Genomic DNA, 23,810 nt, shown 5'->3' with positions numbered 1-23,810 from the left:
GCATCCAGAGGGTTTGGGCATAGTGGCAACTGGGGTGTTTGTTGTCGCTGCTGTTAGTTTTTGTTTTGTTTTGTTTGTTTTAAACATGTGAAGTTGTGGCTTCCTAACCCCGAGTCCTAGACAACTTTCTATTTTCCAACAGCTGCATGCATGCTTCCTTCACAAACCAGTTCTGCATATAAAAGCTCGTTTTTTAATTATTAAATAAGTTTTGTGTCTGACACAGCTTTTGATCTGAATGAAATGCCTTTAAGCCTTTTTTTATCTTTTTTCTTTTTTTTTTTTTTTTTGAGTGAAAGGCACAGAAATGCGATTACAGTCCTCAAAGGGTTAAATTTGACACTAGGAGGTTCTATGACCTTTATTGTCATGGCAACTTTGTAATTTTAGGACGTCTTTTCTCACTGTTATTTGTGTCTTTCTTTCCTGCTAAGTAAATGTCTCTGAGTAGGTGCCCCACTATTTCCTACAAAAGAGAGCTGAACATCGAGCACAGATGCTGAAAATAAAGGTCAGACTTTGACTCACGGAAAAAGAAAAGGAACATGCACAATCGGACGAAGAGCATATAAATATAACTACAAAATATGTGTAAGAAAAACCAAGGTCCAGACAGGCAGTCAGCAACAAAGGGCAGGCTGATTTTGGAGGCTCAGGCCAGGCCTAGTGCAGTATGGCGACGTTTAGTGCAATGTGCCGCGGGCCCGCGCGCGGACCCAGGGCTACTGTTTCTCCAGCTCCGTCACGTAGATCAGGTGGTCCTCGGGGGACTTGCCGTGGGTCTTACTAAGGTGCAGTTTGACTGCGTGCTTGCTCGCGAAAGTCCGGTTGCAGAGCTTGCACTGGAATGTGGAGCCCAGATCGTCCTCGGCGGCTCCCACCGGGCCCAATGCTTTGTTCGCCAGGACTTTGGAAACATTCTGCTGTTCTTGAATCTGATTCAGTGGCAGCTTGGAGAGATCCTTCAAGCTGAAGCCTAAGTGTGTCTCTAGATGACTGATGTACGTGGAAGCAGTTCTGAACTGAGAGGCACAATCGTTGCAAAAGAAAACAGGATGCCCTGTGTCCAGGTTCTTCAGGAACTTGGTCCCCCCTGTCCTCCGCAACTGGTACTTGACGTTGGCCAGCCAGTGGCTGATGGTGGTCATGGAGAGCCCGGTGAACTTGGAGATGTGCACCCGCTCCTGAGGGCCCAGGTCCGACATGATGTACTTACCCTCCGGGGTCTCCCGCAGGCTCGAGGCGAACTGGGCCTGCAGGATGAGCAGGTGCTGTGGATTCCAGTTGGACTGCCGCCCCTTCCTCTTGTGCACGGGCGACAGCTCGTCCACTGCCTCCTCGAAGCTGCTGCCGTCGGCGTCTGACTTCTCCGACACGGTGGAAGGTGTGGAGGACTTGGGGGTCAGCCGGCCCGTGAGGTTCTTCACCATGTCCGAGATGTCCATGAGCGCGCTCTCCCGGAGCGGCGAGGACACACCATCGGCGGCGCCCGGGGCCAGGGCCTTGCTCTTGGACTTGGTCAGGTCGATGGGCTGGTCGCTGTTCTCGTAGTAGTAGCGGTCCAGGGTGCCGGGCGGCTTGGCGGGCGGGGCGGGGAAGGCCGGCTTGTCCAGCATGCTGGTGCTGATCTTGTAGAGCATGGCCAGCGGGTCCAGCGAGGGGCTCACGGGCCTGGACACTTTGCCCAGATGGGTGTTCATGATGGACTGCAGGGCGCTCAGTGGGTTGATGAAGGAGGGCTCGGGCGAGTGGTCCGTGATGATGCCCAGGTTGTTACAGCCGTTGGTGACTTTGGCCTTGAGGGGCTCCGTGCCGTTCGGGGTGTGGGCGTCCACCACACCTTCCTTCTTGGTCTTCCCCGCATCGGCTTCGGGGCCCTTCTTCTGCTGGGGCCTGCCGCCGCCGCCTCCGCCCAGGTCCTCAGCCCTGGGGAAGTCTTTATTCTCCTTGGCTGCGGGGGACGCGGCCTTGGCCGGTGAACCCTTCTCCTTCTCCGCCGGCCTCTCCTCCTTCTTCACACTGACCTTGCCCGTGACCTTCTCCACCAGCTCCTCCATGGCCGACACGTTGCTCTTGTGGGGCGGCGGCGTGAGGCTCCCCGGGGAGTGCAGGAGCGCGCCGTGCTCCGAGGACAGAGCCTTCACGCTGCTGGCGTAGGACGGCTGCATCTGCCCGCTCTGCACGGTCGGCAGCGGCTTCACGGTGCCCGGCAGCTGGTAGGCAGCGTGGATGCTGGGGTAGCCGCCCCACGAGGGGGCGCCGTTCTGGGCTTTGCTGATGGCCGTGGAGACCGTGTTCTCCAGGGACTTCAGGATGTCCACCCCGCCCCTGGGGCTGTCGTCCAGGTCCTCCTCGCGGAGGTACTGGTAGAGGGTGGTGGGCTCGAACTTGTCAGTGGCGTCCTCACCCTCCTCCTTGATCTGCTTGTCTGCGTCCCCGGCCACCGCCGGCAGCGCCTTCTCCTTCTCGGGCTCTTTCTTCTCCTCCGAGGTCGCGGACCCCGAGGGAGAGTCGGGCTGCTTTTTGACGTGGGCGGCGGGCAGCCGCGTGTGCGTGGTGGGGGGCAGGGGAATGGACTGGATCTTCTCCTCCACCATGGGGTCCAGCACCAGCTGCTTCCCTTTCTTGGAGGCAGAGGTGGTCACTTTCAGGAAGTGACCGGTGACCATCATGTGGGCAGTGAGCTGCTGCAGGGTGTCGTGGGAGCTGCCGCATTCCATGCACTTGAGGATCTGGGCCTTGCGGGCCTCGAACTGCCAGGTGTAGCTGGCCCCGTTCTGGTAGCCGTAGCGGTTGTTGGGCGTCACGTACGGGTTGGCCGACTTCTGGTCCTTGGCTGACTCGCTCGGCGCCACTTCGGCCGTGATGCCCGCCGGTTCGGGGGAACAGGGGGCCGCCAAGTCCTGCAGCGCCCGCTTTTTGGTGGAAGGGACCAGCTTGGTGATGGCCGGCACCGGCTCCTTGAGAGGCACTTTCTGGTAATGCTTCGTCTTGATCATGTGCACGCTCAGGTCCTGCAGGGACTCAAAGGAGTGGCCGCAGTACATGCACTTGAGCACCTTCTGCGCGTCCTCCTTGCCCTCCATCTCCATCAGGGAGCGCTTCCTGGGCTTGGACCACCGCTTGGTCTTCTCGGAGTCCTTGTCTCTGTTGTTGTCGCGGTAGTGCCCCGTCTCGTTCATGTGCACCGTCAGCTCCACCAGCGTGTCGTACGCGGCGCTGCAGTCTTTGCAGCGGAACTTGCTGGCGCCCGTGAACACGGAGCCGTACAGCTTGTTGTTCTGCCGGTAGAGCTGCACGGTGCTGAAGAGGCTGGGCTCGGGCAGCAGCCCGTACGAGGACGTCTGCTGCAGCGTCTTGGCCAGGGCGGCCTGGTGCCAGTCGTACCCGGAGCCGCCGCTGGCGCTGGTGCCGGTGCCGGAGCCGGAGCCGGAGCCCGAGCTGGGGGTGCTCGCCGTGGTCCCGGTGGCCCCCGCGGTACTGGTGGGGGGCGTGGCGGCGGGGGTGGAGCCCTCCTTCTGGCCGGCATCGCTGTTGCCGGTGGTCGAGCCGGACTTCTTCAAATCCAGAGCCAAGCTGGACCAGCAGGACCCCGAGAACAGGTTTGCATACACGGCCTTGATCTGGGCCAAGCTGTCCTGGGGGTAGGAGACGCCCTCCCGGCCCTGGGCCTCCTCTTTCTCTTCCTTGCAGGAAGAGCTCTTGAAAGGGGCTGGCTGGTCGCTGCTTTCGCTGAACGGCGACCCGTAGCCGGCGTCCTGATTAGTCGCGGTGCTGATGGGGGAGTTCTGGTAGCTCGGGGCCTCCTTGAGCTCCGCCTCCTCATTGCACATGAAGTCGCTTTCCTGAACGTCCAAAGGCAGCCCATCCTCCTCCACGTTTTCTTCATCTATTTCTGCTGCCTTCAGTTCTTCCTCAGGAACGTAAGCTAGGAGAGAAAAATGAAACACCGTGAGGAGACGTAAATCATCTCCAAGGACGCGGCCTCCCCAGCAGTTAGATGATCTTTAAAAAGATGTTTCTCAGCCGAGCTCCCAGGCTACAAGGCTACCTCCACTTTATATATCTACCCCTTCTGCAGCTCGACGGCAGGAAACAGGTTTCCACCAAGACAATCCCCCCTCCTAAGTGAAGACATTTCCATGGAAGGGCGGCATCTGTCCTCTTCTTAAAGATGTCAGTGTGGCCGTCACAGCTGGGTGGGAAGGGAAGGGACCCCTGCCCCTCCTCATGCAGGCTCCTCTTTTTGTAAGCAGCGGGGGTCCCTTGTGCCTCCCCGTGGCAGGGGGCAGGGGGACCTGGTTGTCAACTTCTAGGGCAAGATAATACACAGACAGTATTCTATGGCTTCCATAAATAAAAACGCTCCTCAATGGCAAGCGATAAAAATACTCTGGTCTCCACTAAAAAGGAGAAAGCGACGTAGCCCCACCAGCGCCCCCCTGCCTGGATGGAGCAGAAGTCTCCCACAGGTGACACCCGACAGGGGTCAAAGAGCCACGTTTGTACAAAGCAGCATTATTCACAAGAGCCAGAAGGTGGAAACAACCTAAGTGTCTGTTGACGGATGAATGAGTGAACAAAATGTGGTTTATACAAACAATGGAATATTATTCAGCCTTTAAAAGGAAGGAAATTCTGACATATGCTATGGCATGGATGAACCCTGAGGACGCTATGCTCAGTGAAATAAGCCAGACGTAAAAAGACAAATACTGTAGGAGTCCCCTTATATGAGACACCTAGAGCAGCGAGGCTTATACAGACAGGAAGCGGAACAGTGGTTTCCAGGGCCTGGGGGAGAGGGAGGAATGGAAAGTTGGTGTTTAATGGCTTCAGAGTTTCAATTTGGGAAGACGAAAAGTTCTGGAGATGTATGGTGGGTATAACATAACATAACAGGGTGAATGTACTTAATACCACTGAACCGTGCACTTAAAAATGATTAAAATGGTAACTTTTGTGTTACGAATATTTTGGCACAATAAAACAAATTTTATTCTTAACAAGGACTATAGTATACGCTACAGTGGCCTGCTACAGGCCACAGCTGCACAGAGGGTGACTTCTCAGGGTGAAGGCGGCATCTCCCAGAAAAACTCAGGATACGGACAGCTGTCCCAAGAATGGGAGGGATGGACGGCATATAAATCGCTAGATGGAATCTGACCTTTTACTGCAACACATTTTAGATCCTTTACTATGTGACAGATGTTGTCAATCCCCAAGGGGACATAATTGCCTACACCTCTTAACTGATTTGACCAAAGCATACTTTTACTTCTTTTTCCTTTTTTTTTTGAGGGAACAACTAGTGTTCCGTCAACTACCTGGGAAATTTGGGGTTAAGATATTTCCAGAAAGGCCCTATTAAAATGCACTGATATGACCTGAGAGGGTGTCTCATTAAGTAGAATCACTCATTATCACGTTATCAGCACCAGACCCCAAGGGAACGTGGCAGAGAGCACCGCGTTTTCAGGGACGGTGATGGAGAGACAGAGAAGGAGGTGGCTGCCCAGAGGGCGGACGCGGGCAGGAGGGAGACACACGGGAGGGTCTGCGCCCACACGCCGAGAGCTCCAGGCACGATCGCTCGTGAGCACAAGTGAACATGTGGCGAGTGACAGCCGCTCCACGGGGCCCTTCAGCATCCCTGCCCACCCCCGCTTCCCCTCGCGGCCGTCCCCACGCCTGGGTGGCAGCATCGAGCGACCCAGGCGCGCATGTCCACGGTGTTTCCCGGCGGAAGGCAGAACTGCATCAGAGTCACTAACGAGTCGGGGGATTACAGCCCGTGAGTCCCGCGCCGTCGCGGGGGACTCGCTGCCATACCTCCGGGGTGTGTTTGTCACCCACCGGTCCTCACTCTGCGGGTGGCATCTCAGGGCCTGGAACCGCATGGACATGACTTGCTTGGCATCTGCCCACCTGCATGTTCATGTCCCAGCAGAGTGGAATGTCATCAGGCCCTGCTGCACCCCGGGCGCGCCCTGCTCCCGACAGAGCAGCCTGCACCTGGGGGCCCCCAGGCTGAGCTCAAACGCCTCCTGTAGGCCACCCCCAGCCCCAGGGCGACAGTTACTCCTGGAACCACACAGAGCAAACCCCAGCCTCCTAAGGGTCACTGGTTTCTGCCTTGGTTTCTTCCCTCCCTTGGACACCCGTCCCCCGTTATCCAGGAGGTGGAGGGGAACCCCTAACGTGCCTGCCTTCCTGGAGCTCGTCTCCCAGCGGAGACACGAAGCTGGGTGAGCAGGCAGCCAGGGGAGCCCCAGGGCAGACCCGGGGGCATCCTGGGACCCGCCAGCATCCCCTGCCCCGGGCCGAGCATCCCCGCGGGGACGCGACCCCCAGCCCCCCTGCCCAGAGCACTCCGGGTGTGACACCGTGCTCTCCGGGGCCAGGGCGCCGCCGGCTTCCTCCACCCGCCCTGCCTGTCACTCTTGGCCGGTCCCTCCGCAGCCTCTTTCCAGCCAACCTTGACTTCTTCCGTGACTCCTCCAGGGCACGCCCGCGAACACTGGACCCACGTCCACCTGCGAGGTCACTGGGTGCAGGCCCTCGGCTCTCCCGCCCCGTCGGGGGAATCTGGCCTTTGCGATGCCTGTAGTCTGAGTCCGCCTCGCGGCTGGCACATAGAAGGGGCCCCAGCTGCTGTGACCGGAGTCTGTCGCGACGTGGGCGTTCCACAGGCACCCCAGTCAACTTCGTGCAGACACACGACTGCCCCTGCCCCCTCCAGCCCCCGCCCCAGTGACAGCACACTTCCTCCTCCTGAGCTGGGAGTCTCCTGACTCAGCTGTACTGAATCACCCCGAACAAGTGTCCACGCCAGAAGAGCGACGGCTGTCCTCAGTGCCTCCCGTGGTCCAGCTCCATAGCCAGCAGGGCCCCTGCCTTAATTCGGACCCTCCTGCCTCTCATCAGATGTGCAACAGCCGCCCAGCTGGCCTCTTGCCCTCCTGTCCTGCCACGCTCTTTCTTCCTCCACAACCCCTGAGCTAAAATCGCTGTTAAAGAGTCCACGAGCTGCACAGGGGGCGCAAATCCCCACGTGCACCCCTCCCTCCGCCACATGTCCAGTCCCCGCGCATCCTGGTCCCAGAGGGCACCCCACCCACATCTCCACCTGGTGACGATGCTCGTCCTCAAGGGGAGGCTCAGATATCATCTCCTTCATGATGCCTTTTAATCCCCTCCCAGAGTTCATTCCCAGAAGCATTAAGAGATATCTACCTGTCTGTCCTCATAATCAAACCGTGAACTTGCTCATTCAACTAAAATTGCTGAGTGCCACCCCTGCCTACCTCCTCCAGCTGGGCATTTTCTTTCTTCACCCTATTTTAACCCTCACAACCCTTCAAGTTAGCATCCCTGAAAATGCCCATTTTGAAGATGAGAAAACTGGTCTTGGAGAAGTTGACCGACTTCCCCAAGGTCCCAGAGGAGACAAACAAGGATTCAAAGGTGGGTCACCTGACTCCCAGCCGGAGGTCCAGCCACTCTGCCACCATCAGGACCCAGTTACTTTCCTTTGTCTCATTAGCACCTCAATGCCAACAAACACTTTGAGTAAAGGCTTGTGAATGAATTAATGACCCCAAGGTAATTCTTTTTTTTTTTTGGCTGCGCTGCACAGCATGTGGGATCTTAGTTCCCTGACCAGGGATTGAACCCACACCCCCTGCAGTGGAAGTGCAGAGTCTTAACCACTGGACCACCAGGGAAGTCCCTGGCCCAAAGTAGTTCTGTATCAGTGGTTAGGATACCTCTTATGTGCCCATCATACTATTATAACTGAGAGAATCTCAATGAAAGAAGAGTAAAAGGAGAGAAATTTTTTGACACCCTTTGGCCCAATAATTTTACTTTTGGAAGGATAGCCTCAGAAGGTGACCTAAAGTACAGAATAAGCTTCATGCACAAAGATGTCCTTTATGGTATTATTCCATATAAAATTCGCCACTACCCGAATCTTCAATAATAATTGGTAGTTAGGTGACTTTTCGTTTATTCCTAAGACGCAATATCATTCAAACGTTTAAAAAACTATGTTTTAATGACAAGGGGAGAGGCATTCAATGGAAAAAGCAGAAGACAAACCTATTCACAGTACAACGGAAAAATCCTTTTAGAAAATGTTAATAGTGGTTTTTTTTCTAGATAATGAATATATGGGTTTGTTGACTGAAGTGGCTCTTGATAAATATCTCTGTTTTCAAAATCTTCTTCAGTGTTTTCAATTCAACAAGCACGGATTAGCCACTTCACACCATTCCTGGAATGAAATAGCTGGAAACAGCCACTAGCCCACGCTGGGAATTAAGGCGCCTGGAACGGCAGGGCCCAGCCTGGGGGAGGGAACGTGGGAAGGGCTTTGTTCGTTGTTACTTTTATATTTTTTAATGTTAAAAAGTAAGAGGTGGGAAGAACAATGAAGGGGTGCAGATGGCATTAGGGTTCCTGTAGCAGAATTTTGGGGGCGCCGAGTCTGCCCACACAAAGGCCGCCTCCGTCTTCCTCCCGGCCCTGCTCCTGCATCCTCACCTCCTTCAGCCTTCCCTAGGGAGGGGGCTGCCGGGTCCCACGGACCGGGGGGCAGGAGGCGAGGCCTCTCCTGAGACCCACAATCCACCAGCTCAGTGGTCACTGTGCTGCATCCCTTTAGCCTTCCACCAACACGGTCGCTGTCCGTTTCTAGACTCCCAGCATTTCTGCTTTTACCACACACTCCTCCACTTGATTCATCCTACCGTGTACTTTTAGCTCAGTGTGTCTATTTTTTTAATGAGTGAACATTTCAATTCTAATTTACAAGGGGCACGAGGAAACACAGACCTAGGGGGCAGCTGGGGGCCATCTGTCTTGTGTCCCCACCATTGGACGCCCATCTGACCCCGGAATAGCTTTCCTGCCCCTCCTCAGGGGCACCGGGCCTGGTAGAATCAGCGCTGGAAGGAAGTGCACCCGCCTCCCCAGGCAGCCCGCCCACGAGCACTTCCCTCCCGCTTCTCACGCCACCCTTCCCAGCGCTGGTCCATATATCACCCTGCTCGGCAGCGTGTGTGGCCACGTGAGGACGCAGAGGATGAGCCACAGATGCTAACGGGTACGAGGGATTCCTTTACAGCCGTGCCTGAGCCCCCTCTCCCTACCCCCTAACCTCTCCCACCTTCCAAAACTGGCTCACATCCTGGAACCAGAGCCCTCAGAAGGATCCAGAATCTACTGGGTCTCACTTTAAGAGTCTGGGCCTGGGGCAGGCGGACAAGGGCTGTGCAGGTGGAAATTCGCAGACCGGACCCCACGGTGCCTGGAAACAAGACCACTGGACTCCTGGCTTCAGTACCAGGCGGGGATGGAGTCATTTGCTTTTGCCACTTCAGTATCAGGAAGGGGACACACCCAAGAGACGTCGCCACCTCAGCCACATCTGTCCCACACAGCGAGTGCAGGAGCGACCCCAGGTGTGCAGGGGGTAGGGATGGCATTCACCTGCTCGTCCCCGTTGGCTCCACGCTATGGGGCCATTGCTGTGGCTCCCTGTTGAAGGACAGACCCCCATCATTAGCGGGACCTGAGGTCAGACTTACAGAAGGGACAGACCGATGAAGACACGGTGACCCCCATACACTCACTCACCCCATCCTCCGGGCCTCAGTTTCCCCAACAGTGGGGCTATAGGAAGTATTCATGAAAATGGCAGACCACCATCCTCATCACCAAGCCCCCCTCTGTGCTTGCTGGCCCCTCCTTCCCATCTCGCCCTGCAGACAGACCATCAAGATGAACTCGGAAATGCCCACGATGGGCAGTCCTCCCACAGCTGTCAGCGGGCACCCCGCGCAGCCTCAGGCCTCACAAACTGTTGCTCACATCGCAAAAATGGGGACAAGAGGAACAAAACAATGAGCTCTCCTCCCAGGGAAAGTGGTCCCCTCACTGGCCCTTGTCACTGTGTAGCAACCAGATGTGAGATTTGGCCCGATGGATTATTCGAGATGTTAGCCCTTGAACTTCTGCATCACCCAGGCCCCTCCGCCTTCCTACAGTTTCCCTGATCACAGCCACACAGAGGAAGGAGCGGGAGGTGGGAACTCATACAGAGCAGTTCCTGGTTAGGCTCTTCCCCAGGCCCCAGGGGCCGGGCCCTGGAAATAAATGACAAGAATCAGGTTGGGGAACTTTGTTTATCCAAGCTCTCTTTTCCTCATTAGCACACGCAATTGAGAGCTGGCTGTGAATGAGGAAAAGGGAGATTCAAAAGTGACAACTATAAAACACAGGTCGTTGGTCCCTGCTTGGGCACTGGCTTACAGTAAATACCAAACTTGGCTATTGTATTGCCACCTGGTGAAACTATACAATCATACCAAATTACATGTTTAGCTATATCAAACTAGGTTTTCGACTGGCAAACGTGATACCCACGAACAGATGGCCATTACATCAAAATATATTTACAATTCACAAAAGGGGCTTACACACACCTCGGTGATAAATGAACAGCTTCAATTCATTGTAAAATCTTGCAAAACACACTTTCTTCCAAATTTATCATCGATCACTTGTAAAGTAACTTCACCTCTGTTACAAAGAGAGCAGGTGGGTTTGGTGGAAGAGGATATTAGGAAATAAAAAAGGCAGAGAAAGCAGACCCAGGTCAGAGCCCATTCCATGCTACTCTGAAAGGACAGCAACATACAAGTGGGATGTACGTTAATTTATGAAACTAAGTTCTAAAGTTTTTGCAGAAAGGTTGACAGCCTGCCACGCAAATCTGAAAGGCCCCTTCTGCTGTGATGTAGGAGGAGCAAAAATATCTCTATCCCTCTGGCGAATTTCAGTTGTCTGGCACCAGTCGCTCACGTACCAGTTTGCTAAACCATCTGATTGGTAACGATTATTTCTTTACCGAAAACCCAACAGAGGCCATTTTTTAGAATTGTAGAGTCTGTAAATAAAATGGCCTATGGTTTTTACCGAATTCTAAGTTTCATTAGAAATTCACAGGTAACTTCTTTAAAATAAATATAACGTCTTCCCTTTCTCCCTGCCCCCGAATTCAATTTCAAGTTATGGGGGGGGTCCCCTCCCATTCCTCCCAGTGAGCGCCTCAGGTATTAATCTTAGGCCTGTAGTTTGTTGCAGTTACAACAATGTAATTTAACATTAAGTGGGAAAGCACAAATTAAGGGCTTAAACCTCAATTAAAAAGACCGAAAACTTTCTGTGATTTTCAGCAATGTCAGGAGGAAAAAGGAGAGAGAAAATATATGAGAATCTTGAAAAATTAAAAGAGAAGTTAAAATGAAATGAAGAGCAAAAGCTAAATAACTCTTGTATGAACCTAAGAAAACACGCAGCTATTTCACTACCAACGAACTGGGTGTTAATATACGATGCACAAATTAAAAAGCCAGCCATCCCCAAGACATGCATGGCCAATGCCAAGCATGGGGAAATCCATGTTTTCTGTTATTGCCTCTTGGTTTGGGGAGGGATATACACCACGCTAGGACAGTCTGATGAGTCTGGGTCTACAGACCCAATATTAGCCAATTAGGTCCCAAACCAGGTTCCGACCTGGTATTTTCTACCACCTGAAACGACAAGACTTTTGTCAGATAGAGTGATGGATGACATTTAGAAATCTGGAGGGGAGATTTGGGCTTGAAATCTCTCTTCAAATGGCTGAAACAAGAATAAAGAAATGTTAACTCAGCACACACCGAACCCCACGCAGGGCTTACGTCTCAGACACGTGTCTCCAGGTTCAAATCCAGCAGCCCATTCTCGTAAACGCACAGGGTAAAAGAAGAGAGGAAACATCAAGTCTTTGGGGACTGGGGTGTGGATGGGAACAGCGCAGGGCACACCCCTGCAGTTGTCAACAACACAGCAACTATTAACACAAAGTCAGGAGAACTTTTGTCTTTAAATATATTACAGTCTATATAAATTATGTACCAATGTGATCCACCGAGAGCCAGCATCCCCTTCGTAATTACTGCTGTACTTGGCTGGAAGCTTAATACAAGGTCACACGTACCTGACTTCCTTGATCTCCTTAATAACAATAATGGCGTCTGAATCAGTTACATCCACACTATCAGAAAGTATCGTTCTCTTATCATAATAATTGGGTTCATTCTTACTATTACCAGTGAATTCTCCTAATTGCTCTCCTAGACGCTTTTTTGGAAATTTTGCCTAGGCAGAGGCAGAGAGCTAGAGAGACAGAGAGACTTGTCAAAACTTCCAAACTTGGACAGAGTGATTACTTGTCACGATCTTTCGTTTTCAATATAAGCTACAGTGTTCTAAAAATTCACATGGATACAAATATACCAAAATACATTAAAATATTTGTAGAAATTTTTATTGTTAGTGATGAAACAGAATATACGTCACGAAGTGAATGAATACAACTGTTTAGCCTAAAAGATCTGGATGAGAGCAGCTACTGAATCACAGAAGACAGAGTCAACTCAACGTCGTTGCATCTTCTCTGCTAAAACCCTCAGCTCCCCTCTGCCCTCACCTACCCGCACCCTGCGGAACTCTGATGAATGAGTAAGCCTGGAAATGGTAACTGCGGTATGAAATTCTCCTTTTACAATTACTTCCAGAAAGAAATGACATTCCTCCCCATCAAATAAAACAAAGACTCCAAATCATCATTTCTGCGATTTCTTTTTGTGTCAAAACAGCTTTGCCGTCACTCCCCCCGCCCCGCCTGAGCCAAGCACGCGGCGTGGAGCGTGACACGGTGAGCACACGCGGCGTGTCCTGCCGTCAGCGGGACAACGCACAGAGCAGCTGTGCCGGCCTCGGCGTCAGGACGAGCACAGGCCAGACGAGAAGCCACCAGCCTCCACGTGGGTGTGGGTGTGTGAGTGTGTGCAGGTGTGAGCACAGAAAAACCACAAAACACATAGAGCCCATCAGCCCCGAGATGAGAACAAGACAACTGGATCTTACAGTTAGACGTCACTTTTTTTAAACAGATTAAATCTTGTTAATATTGTTTTGCCCTAAAATGCGCCTTCTAGATGCCGACGTGTCCCTAAAGATGTGCCGTCATCCTGAGCCACATAAAATCCCGTGCGTTCTGATGCACGTGGACAGAGGCTAACATATATGGCCCCTGCTAGAGGTGAATCTGACACCAACAACGTGTGCCCCGGTGGTTTACAATGTAAACACACACGTATTGTCTGGAAAAATATGTTCCTCTCAAATTGTCATTATACGAGGCTCGTGCGTCTTCAGCGAATTAGATCGATTCTTTTTCTCAACCACCAGCCCCAATTTTTAAAAAAAATCTTTGCTTCTTTAAAGAAAACAAGATTTGCTCTGATATTCAACAGTCATTTGAAGAAGGGGGAGAAGTGACAGCTGTCTTTGGTTTTTAATAGCTAAATGTAATAAAGTTCCAAATTCCCCGGAGTCTGAGTAACCCTGGCTCTGAGCAATTAGAGCCAGGGTTCCTCAGACAGATGAACAAAAAGTGTGGGTGCCTCACTGAGAGAGCAGAGCAACAGTAGAAGAAAGGCTTCCCCCGATCATGATTTGCTTTCTAAAAGCCAGCTTGAAATCTATCCTTTGCCATCCAGCAGATACCAACCTGCTTACTCAAAACAGCCACTCACACAAGGTAACCGGCACGCATCCGTACCTGTTCCTACCTGATGACAACACATCCCGATGAAAACTGAAAAACGTGTTCAATAAAAGATGCTCAGCTTCTGCCATGTCCCCAAATTCAGATATTTGGAATCGTTCAGATATTGGCATTTAATATAACAGGCCAGATGACTAAACGTTTCCATCTTTAACTGACTTGGATTTTAAGTAATAGCGTCTAGACAGAAGAAAGGTAGTGATACTGGAAAAAGCAATGTATGAATAAAGCATTTTAGTGTGAAAATATGTTGAGTAACCCACATTAACACACTTGAATTTACAAGGACGTTATAGCACGCTTGGCATATAGAGTAGTCCTTTGGCTAGAAAAACTGATTTTTCTGGAAGCAGGGCGACAGGTATAGGATATCTCGGGAAGAGGAATTGAGTTCCAGTTTGTTTTGTTTTGTTTTTTGTGGTACGCGGAGCTCTCACTGCTGTGGCCTCTCCCGCTGCGGAGCACAGGCTCCGGACACGCAGGCTCAGCGGCCATGGCTCACGGGCCCAGCCGCTCCGCAGCATGTGGGATCTTCCCGGACCGGGGCACGAACCCGTGTCCCCTGCGTTGGCAGGCGGACTCTCAACCACTGCGCCACCAGGGAAGCCCGCGTTTCAGTTTCTGAGGAAGGTTAAACAGCACTAGCAGTTCAAATAAAATGGCTCTTCCTCACACGAACAAGGAAGGGAGTAAAATGACGTTTCAGACAGAAAGAAAGCCATTCTAAAAGTGGATCATTTATAATGACAGGGAAATGCAGAAAAGCCAAGTTCTCTTCCCTCCCTCTAAGTTTTCAAGACAGGGGTCTAAGAGGTGTCCTAAGAGCACCCTGGGGTTTTACTGGCTGAAGATAACCCTTGCTGGCAGCCCATCAGGGAGGAGGAAAGAGCCTGCCCCTACTCACCTCTCCCCCCCCAGCCAGCCAGCCACACCCCTGCCTCCCTCCCTCGGCATGAAAAGAGCGTGTTATTAGCAGAGGTCTGCTGGAGAGGCCGGCGCCTCGTGCTGGTGGTTCTCCCGTGATCCTAATCTCCAAGATTTACCTGCTTTTCCCCTTCTATCTGATAAACTATACATTCCAGCATTCTCATTAGGGTTCCCATCACCAAAGGGTGTGGAGATGAATCAGTCGCGGCCCCCTCCCCGCTTGGCTCTGTCGAGGTGATTTCATTGAAACGTTCATTTCCATCCCTGCTGGCAACATCAGAATGGAAGTATTTAACCTGTTTCCATTACTTATACAAATTACCATGATGGGGTAGGACAGGCGTTAGCACCGCGCACGTAACTGACTTCCATACATTCTTTACAGGAAGCGTGAGAAGGAACATTGCTAGATCATATTATCCAGGCTCGATAATGTTCTCCCTGTTACCAGATTCATTAACTTGGCACATTGGCATTTCACTTGCTTTCTGTGGAAAAATTGCCGGGCTAGCTGGGCTCATTTAATTTGGAGAAGGAAAGCTTTGTCAGCGATGATGTTTTGATCAGGTGCGCTAAGAGGGCGGGGAGGGGAGGGGGGAGGGGGAGGAGGGAGGGGCAGGAAACAAGCCGGGGAACAGGAAACAACCTTGTCGAAAATGTTACCTTCCTGATGCCAATGATGAGAGCGGAGTCAGTGAACGACGCCGGTACTCAAAGATGGCTGTCACTTCAGATAGACACCGGCACGACTCACCTAGACAGGTGACACTTTGGTGCAGCTAAATCCTGCTGCATTATTGAACACCTGGAGATGGGGCTCAGGCAAACTGCGGGCCTGGGATGCCTGGGGCACCTGGAGATGTGAATTCAGCAGGTGGATGGATTTCACTCCCCTTCTGCATCCTTAAGTGAGGCTGGGGATACAGTCCCCTGGCTACAAAGATGGAGGAGGGGCTGGAGTCACAGTCTGGGTTCCAGCCTCGAGCTTTCTTCCCTTTATTTTCCCGAGATCCAAAGCAGGGTCTAGAGCGATACTCCGAGTCATCAGGGGAGACTCGGGGCCCTTACACTAGTCATTCTTTTCCTGTTTAGAAATCTCACGGAAACAATTCCTGGTTAGTCTAAAGACATTTCCTCTTTTGATTTCTTCTGGAAGTCCAAGGTGCCCTGAGTCAACCTCGAGACCACACCTCTAGAAGCTCTGGCTGCGGGTGGGAGTCCTGGAGGACGTACAAGGTTCGACAGTTTCTAGGAAAAGGTTTGAAAAGAAAAGATTCATTCATGGAGCATCAGAAACAAATTCTATTCCAGCTGTTCTCCCAGGAAAGCCTTTCTCCATGAGCCCAACTGAAGGAAACTCAGCCTCAACTCCACCTTCTTACTTGGTTTCCGCGTTTCTCTCTTCCAGTCTGTCTGCTTTGGTTCTGTTCATGAAACTGCTTGGAAAGAAATGCCGGGCATGTTTAAATCATTGAGAAAAAAAAAGGGGGGGAAAGAAACTATTCAGAGGGAGAGAGGACATACGAAAGCCCATCCAAACGACCATGTGGGAGTGGATTGGAAAGAGGATATCAGCAAAGCCAAGCAACACCTAGAAAAAAGGACGTTTGATGCTAACAGATCTCAAACCCCTGCAACCATAGCACGAAAAGGAAAGAAGGGCATTCGTGTAAATATATTCTCTGTAGAAAGGTGAGCGGCCCACTGCGATGAGAAGCATCTTCTCCATGACAACACTGAAGTCCAATCTCAAGTCGGAATGGAATACATTCTGGGATAATGATCCACCCAGATGGAGAGAATGTCTTTTTTTCAGCACACTAGAAACTTATTTGAGGGGATGGATAATTATACTATTATTTTTAAAGACATAATTTACTTGTTCTTGGGTAAACATTTCATACCCACAGAATATCTGCTCGACCGGCATTATGCTTTGGATTAAAATGTCATTGGATAATAACAGGTAATATTTATTGAACACTCTCTCCAGACCAGACACTGTCTTAAGTGCCCTGCATTTATTAATTGTGTTAGCCCCTCACCAGCTTGATAAGGGGAAGGCCTGTGTCTGCTCTCCACGTCCACATGAAGATACTGAGGCACAGAGGCGAGGGGAGCTGCCCCCCCGAGCACGGGTGGCAGCAGGTACTTGCCCCGGGGGGTCTGTTTCAGAGCCAGGCTCTGACATGCTCTCAGAGGGCCGCGCATGGGCCATTTCTATCTGCAACTCAAAGTGGCCTGAGTGTTAAACGAATTCTGTCTTCAAAATGTGCTGTTTGTAAAATCAGGTCTTTATCTACCCGAAGGTCAGCAACATTGCTCTCGGGCTGCTCTGCCTGAACGTCGAGGGCGTGGGACCAGCCGTGATCGGCTACAGGCGAGCCTCTCCTCAGGGCCTGCCGTTCACGGGATGCCTGCAAGGGCCCCCTGGAGTCCCTTTCCAACCACGTGGGCCGGCTTGTCATAGAGACAGAAAGTAGAACGATGTCACCCGGAGCTGCAGGGAGGGGGATGTTGGGAAGATGGTGCTTCATGGGGACCGAGGTTCAGTTTGAGAAGATGAGAAGTGGAGGAGGTGATGGCCACACAACAGTGGGAATGTATCTCATGCCACTGAACTGGATGCTTAAAATGATAACTCTTACGCACCTCTTACCACAGTTAAAAAAAAAGGGGACAAAACAAGAGAATCTGTTTCCCACTACGCCCGCCCAGGCCCCTCCAGTGAGTCCCCTCTTTACCTCCCCACAGCTTCCCTCTGCCGACGGGCTCCGGCACGGCCCCCGCCGGCCCTCTGGGACCCTCCCTGCCCGCACAGGTGGTCACGGGCCTAGCCCCTGTCCTGCGCCTGGGCCAGGGCTCCTACAGCAGCAACGACATCCTGGGGGACCTTGGCTCCCAACCGCTCTCTCTCTCGGTGCCTGGAGCAAAATAGCTGCTCCATGACTACCGGCGAGAAGAAGGAATCAAAGGGTGAGGAGACAGTAAATGTAACCCCAAGCCAACCGACGCAGATAAATGCACTGAGGACGCTGCTTTGTTCATACACACGGTCTCCATGTCCACGTGGCCCCATCACCTGGGAAGCAGAAATAACTTTGCTTACCAACCTCTGGTATACAATGCCTGTTCAACAATCCCTTTTAAAGAAACCATACTTTCACTACGTGAGGCGATCAAGCCTCCTTCCTCCGAAGTTCTGAAGGCCCTCACAGCCGACGGCGAATAGGAACCACCTACAACGGGGATCATAAAGGGAAGAAAACGGGGAGGAAAAGGGAAAAAACAGCACTCCAGAATCCTGTCTCACGAGATCCATCTTTCCTGAGTTGTGACTCCCGTTAAATCAGTAAGAATATCTGTCAGAGATATCCCGCTACACCATTTGGCGGATGTCAAACCTAAATAAACCAGATCAGAAAACCGGCAAGTGGCAGGAGAGAAATGAATGGGTGCTGAGCAGCCTCGCTGTAACTCGCTTGGTTTCCTTGCTGATTTTGGGGGGAGGGGGGGAGCATCGTGGCAATCACCGCAGTCATTTGCAGTACTAATGTCCAATTCAGCCTCCTTTCATTCTCCTGATTTAGGTGGTCAGAGTGGTTTCGTAGCCGACACAGGGAAGCTGTGCCGCTAAGCAGGCTTTTTAATGGGAAACTGGCAGTCTTATTTCTTTCCTAGATTTGGTTTGTCACTAGGTCTCCATTACATGCCACTCAGCTTTGATGTCTTTGGACAGGACTGATCAAAAGATGTCATTTGACCTACACAGCATGGCAGAAACTTGGAGAAGTCTCATAGAGCGACACTCTGGCTGTAAATAAAATGACATTATTATTTCCTCTCTCCTATCATGTAGAAAAGCCAATTATGGTAATGCACTGCATGTCAATGAAAATACAGCAATCTTTTTGGAGCAGCGGCTGCAGGCATCAGTACTGCAACTCTCCTTCTGGGAAAATTTGCCCACTGGAAAATGAAGAGGAAGGAGGTGATAGATGTCTTCAAGACGGTTAATAAAATCCCGGACAGCCAAGAAAAATGCAAGTCAGCAAAACAATTGGAAGTACAAAATGCAAACTGTTAAGTTTCCAAATTATCTAATAATTTAATCTTCAGTGATTTATATGCCAACACCGAGACGGCCAGTATCATGTCGTGCATTTCTGAGCGTTTGACTGACAGGGGAAGCGATTTATGGTACTAATAAACCCTTCAGACCCATGACTTCTTAAGGATGCTGGCTGGGGGGAGGGGAGGAGGGCCTCTGAACTTGTCCCCAAGATTCATTTAGAAGTACAGTCATAAGGTGGCATCCTGCCTGCCCTGTGTCTGCAAGATGAGGCAGAACGTCACACAGGATGCTGCGTGGTCATTGTCCTAGAATGCCCAATTTTATGCATTTCCACATGTGCAAAACGTTCCCCATCTTTCCTCTACTCAAGCCTGTGTCACAACCGAATATGCATACAAAAGACCTCCCCTGCTTTTAAGAAGTGAGTGCCCATTGGAAACACTGCTTCCCCCCCGAGCTGCATCTCTGTTAGAGGGACCAAAGCTGCTGGAGGACCAGATCACCTTTCAGCAGGAGGCCAGCATCCATCAGCGCAGGAAGAACCGTGCCCCCTCCTCCCCACTCCTAGTGTTTCCCCCTCATTCAGACACAGGAAGCCTACTGCTTGCCATGTGCTGCAGGACCCACTGGAGATGCTCTGCCATTGTGCTCTGGAAGCCGTGAGCAGCCCTCCACCTCCCCAGAGCCCACCCCTGCATCTCACTCCGTGCAGCCTTCCAAGGCCACCCTGCCATCAAGTCCGGGTCAGTGTGGCAGCTTGACCCCAACAGTTTGCATGTGCAATGGAGTCTCCTAGTTCCTTGACCAACCCATGTGTCCAAAATGCAGCAACAACTTGGGTTTTCTGTTGGCATCATTTATTCAAATCGGGAGAACGCAGCTCCTGACCAGCCCATGCAGGATTATGGGAAGAGCTGCAGTGTAAAATGAGGTTTCCTCCCCAGGGGAAATATTTGAATATTTCTATAATCATGGTGTATATTCAGATTAAGAAAAAGTGGAGCCATGCAATTACCTTCCATTGAAATCAAGAAAAAAAAGGAATTTTCAGAGCCACTAAATCCACAACAGGAACAAAAACTTTGGGGCTGCGTCAGAAATTTTTTCAAATGCTCTAATTGCTTTGGGCTAAAAAATGTTAATTATAAGTCATTTGTAAGCACACATTGCAACCACATGTCACCCCACCCACCCCGCCCCACCCCCGCACCTCCGCAATTTAATTTTGGTGCATAAAAAGTGCAGATTCAACTTAGAAGCTTCATTGAATTTTAGTAACTTTGAATAACACTCTTATGTCAATAGTGCCAGAGGCGTAACAAGACTTGACATTTGCAAGGCTCCACATTATACGGAACAGACTCGTCCCCTCCTGGACTCAGCACACAAGTCCTGCAGGTGATCCGTGGGGGCCGTGTCTACTCTTCCTGACTCAGGCACCGGCACTGCAGTCTGCAGGTGGGAACCAAAGAAAGTGTAAGATTTTCCATTTCAGCCCCACTTTTTGGTTTTCAAAGGATGTGCTTAGGTTTCCACAGCATATGAGCCTGTGACTTGTGTTTCCTGTCATTCTGGTGTGCTTCCTGATTACTATTACTTCCAATAACAACTATTACTAATGACCACGTGGAAATCTAGATACACGTTAGATTTCTATTCACTGAACTCCAGGCGATGTCGGTAAGCAGCTCATTCGCAGGTTCAGCTGCCTTCCTGTTGTACTGGGCCCTGTCTTTATTTCACAGGAACAAAATGAAAAGGGCCTCTGGATTCTTATTGTTGCATGGAGTCCCACTATTGTCTGTGATCTAGAAGCCAATCGATTGCTTTTCTTAAGTCTGGAGGGCTCCTTCAGAGAGCTACGGCTTGAGCCACAGTATTCCTTGCTTGGAAAGAGAATTCAAGAGCAGGTGAGTGAGCTAACTGCAGCAGCCCCGTGTGCAAGGCCCTACCTCGGACTGCACGTTTTGGTCTGTCCCATGTCCCACGCACTGGGTGTGCTTCACGGCCTCGTGCTCTGTCACCCTCCCTGTAACCCCTTCTGTGACGGGAGAGCACCAATCACGCACCAGAGCGGGCTCTGCCATGTGGGTTCAGGACATCATAAATATGGGCAGCACAGAGGTCTGTGCGCTGATAAAATGCCAGCATCACTCACTTTCAGAAAGAGTTTCCTCCGGATCTCATTTAATCTCAAGCTGGAAGACTCGGTCCCTTCTTTAAAAAAGAACACTTTTTAAAACCAAAAATGATTCCTAAAGCACAGAAGAAATAATGATCTAGTCTTAAGCACCCTGGCAAAGCATATTTCAGTAAATATAAGTACTTTATTGCCTTTTAGGTGGGAATTTGTGGGTTTTGTGTAAGGAAAAAAAATACCGGGTTCATCATCAGGCAAGAATTTCAGAGTTACTTCTGCATTTCCAAGTTCTGGAGGCGTCTCATCTTGAGATGAGAGGGGATGAGATGGGGCAGAAGCAGATTTATCCGCTGGATGTTTCATTCCCTACCCCAATATTAAATTTTATGTAGGGAATCTAGTTTAAAAGCTTCACATTTTTGTGTAATAAAAAAGAAATACAATATCGTGTTGCTGTGCGTAGGGACACTTTATGTAGGAAGGAAAACCGTTCTCCTTAGCTATTCTTTGAAATACGACCTACGACGTCATTTAATTTTTGAAAACCCTAAGGTCATGTAACACGCTTTCTCTGTCATTTGTAAGTACATTAACTCAGTGGCCATACGACAGTGAAATTATGATAATGGGCTGCTAAAATGGATCGGGCAGGCACTGCATTTCATGTTAGCTTCAAACAACCATCAGAGCACAGCTCAAATCAAATATGACAGCAGAAAAGCATGGAGTTTACTTTTCTTAAAGTGTTTCTACTTAGTCAAGTACACAAGCATGACGAGTGAAAGGGACCCACCTTGGCGGTGAACTGCAAGAAAATAACCCCACTGAGAGATAAATTTCTCTTAAAAAAAAAAAAATCCTCCCTTAAAATCACAGATGTCACATGAAGAGGAATGCAGAGGTCAAAGCAGACTTCTTTCCAAAACATTTCTCTACCACGGGCCAAGATTTGGACAAGTGGGATCACATTCTGCATGGAAAATTGCTCCGTTAAATGAAAAATATTTTAAAACGGAAGCGCGTTTAATGTATTCATATAAACAACCTCCGCCCCTCCCCCACACACACACAAAAATCCCTTCTTTTAGGAACACTTCTTTGTGAACTCTTCCCAAAAAGTAAGAAAAGAAAGAAGAAATAGGAAGTAGACATGTACTTTGCTGTGTAGGGCACATCTTTGACAAGTATCTCTGGGCCAAAGATGCCAAAAGAGTTCATAACCGGAAATGTTTGCCCCTCCACTTCCAAAAAACAAACAAACTGACTTGTGATGGAAGTTCAGGAATGACACTTTGTAAAACACATTTAAGGATGCATGTCCTGATGAGATGATCCTGATTTATTCCCAACATCTGGCATCTATGGAGTTCCCCTCCTTAGTCACGCTAGCTGGCCTCGAGCTTGGACCAGGTACCGTGGTCCTGATGAGTGTTTAGGACATGCTGCCAGAAGAACCCCACCCACGGTGCAGGCAGTCACCTTGATCTCCGACGAACTGACCAACTACCTATGTATGAGAATGCCAGTTCCTTTTAAATAGCCCTTTTCCTTTCTTCTTTTTGCTAGACTTTAAAGAGAAAAAATTCGTCAGTGTAACAGTTCCTGGGAGAACTCTTAAGCATGGAGTTGATGACCACAAAAGCACAGAAACACCATCCGCATGCAAAAGTTAACTGGATGGCAGAGATAATGCTAAGATAATTATTTTGATAGAAGCCAGCGGAAAGCTTCTGTAGTGTATCTTACTATTCCTGTTAAGGGTGAACTACCCATTTCAGATAGATGCTATTCACGAACGTATTTACTGGATGACATTTTGTTTTCTATTTCTTTCTGGAAAATGTTGTAATGAAAGCCAGGGCCTTTAAGAGGATAGCTAGCTAGATAAGTTTTACTACATATTTCTGATTACTCTACTATAATCCTATAACTGAGTGATAGTATGTAATCTTGTGACACAACATCTCCAGTGTATAAAACAGCATTGCACTTTATAACAAGAGAAGAAACACAAAGGCTAGTTGGGACTATTCTACGGTCAGTATCAGCTTGGGCTCCTTGCGACTCTGGAGATGACTGACAATGGGATTTAATGGAGTATAACTACAGTAGCCTTGAGCAAAGATACAATTATAGCTGAAAAGCATCTTAGGTTCCTGACTGCTGCTGGCATCATGGTATAAATCAACAATTGCTTCTTCCTTTTTTCTCTGCAGTCCCCTCCCCTCCAAATTCAAAACACAGACTCCTCCAGAATCAAAAACTTGGTAAAAGGTCATTTTGTTTTCCTCAGTAGCATAAAAATGGCATAGCTAAATCTGACGTGCATACGCAAATCAGCTCAGAGAAACACTGATTTTCCTTCACACTGAATTATTGTATCTGCATGAATGTTGATACAAACACCACAAGGAACAAAAAGCACACTCTCTATGGTTTAATTGCCAAGACGCAAACAAGAAACATAGATGTACTGACTACAGTGAGTGTCTCCTGGCTCCATAACTACAGCAAACCAGGTCCTTAACTCATAAACACCTAAATTCATTTAATCGTATTAAGAGTTCAGGAGGCTAACATTTGCTTGCAAGAAAAAAAGACTTGCCAAATATGCAACACGGTGTCAGGAGAATATATTGATTATTGATAACTTATTTATATTGATATTTAACATAACAAAAAGGTGTATCTCTGTAAGAGGTTAAGAGAGAAGAAAGGAGACTGAAGATTAAAAGCGCAGTTACATAAATGGAAATGCAGTAGACCCTGCATTTACAGAACCTTCCAGTGCTCAAAAAGGCGTTGTCAATCAGTGATAAAAGATGAATCTGATTTTGACACAGACGTAATGTTAGTTTGATAGATTACATTCCTAACAAATGAATTCATGCTCTTAATTTAAAAATTAAAAAAAACATATGACCACAAGTAATAGAGATACTCAAAATATTTAATGAACCCGCATACTGAACGGCATG

The 23,810-nt window shown here is 49.8% G+C and overlaps 1 protein-coding gene across 2 annotated transcripts in view; it reads right to left on the bottom strand.

Moving 5' to 3' along the window:
- Nucleotides 1–237: 237 nt before the first annotated feature.
- The window catches only part of TSHZ1 (teashirt zinc finger homeobox 1), a 76,474-nt gene continuing 52,901 nt past the window's right edge, over nt 238–23,810 (bottom strand). The window contains exons 1-2 of one of the 2 annotated variants that reach the window (XM_089895328.1): nt 4,071–4,282; nt 238–3,928 (exon numbers count right to left, since the gene is read on the bottom strand). In XM_089895328.1, coding sequence (XP_089751454.1) covers nt 723–3,833 — 3,111 coding nt within the window. In that variant the 5' untranslated portion in view covers nt 3,834–3,928; nt 4,071–4,282 and the 3' untranslated portion in view covers nt 238–722. Of the gene's footprint in view, nt 3,929–4,070; nt 4,283–23,810 lie in introns of those variants that run through there. The other variant, XM_022559956.3, reaches the window with a different exon arrangement.

This window comes from Delphinapterus leucas, chromosome 14 (assembly GCF_059928025.1).
Source record: "Delphinapterus leucas isolate spDelLeu-1000000601 "Yukka" chromosome 14, BTC_Dleu_Yukka2, whole genome shotgun sequence".
In the NCBI taxonomy this organism is placed as follows: Eukaryota; Metazoa; Chordata; class Mammalia; order Artiodactyla; family Monodontidae; genus Delphinapterus; species Delphinapterus leucas.
The sequence above is the reverse complement of the archived record's forward strand: the minus strand, read 5'-3'. Positions and strand labels throughout refer to the sequence as shown.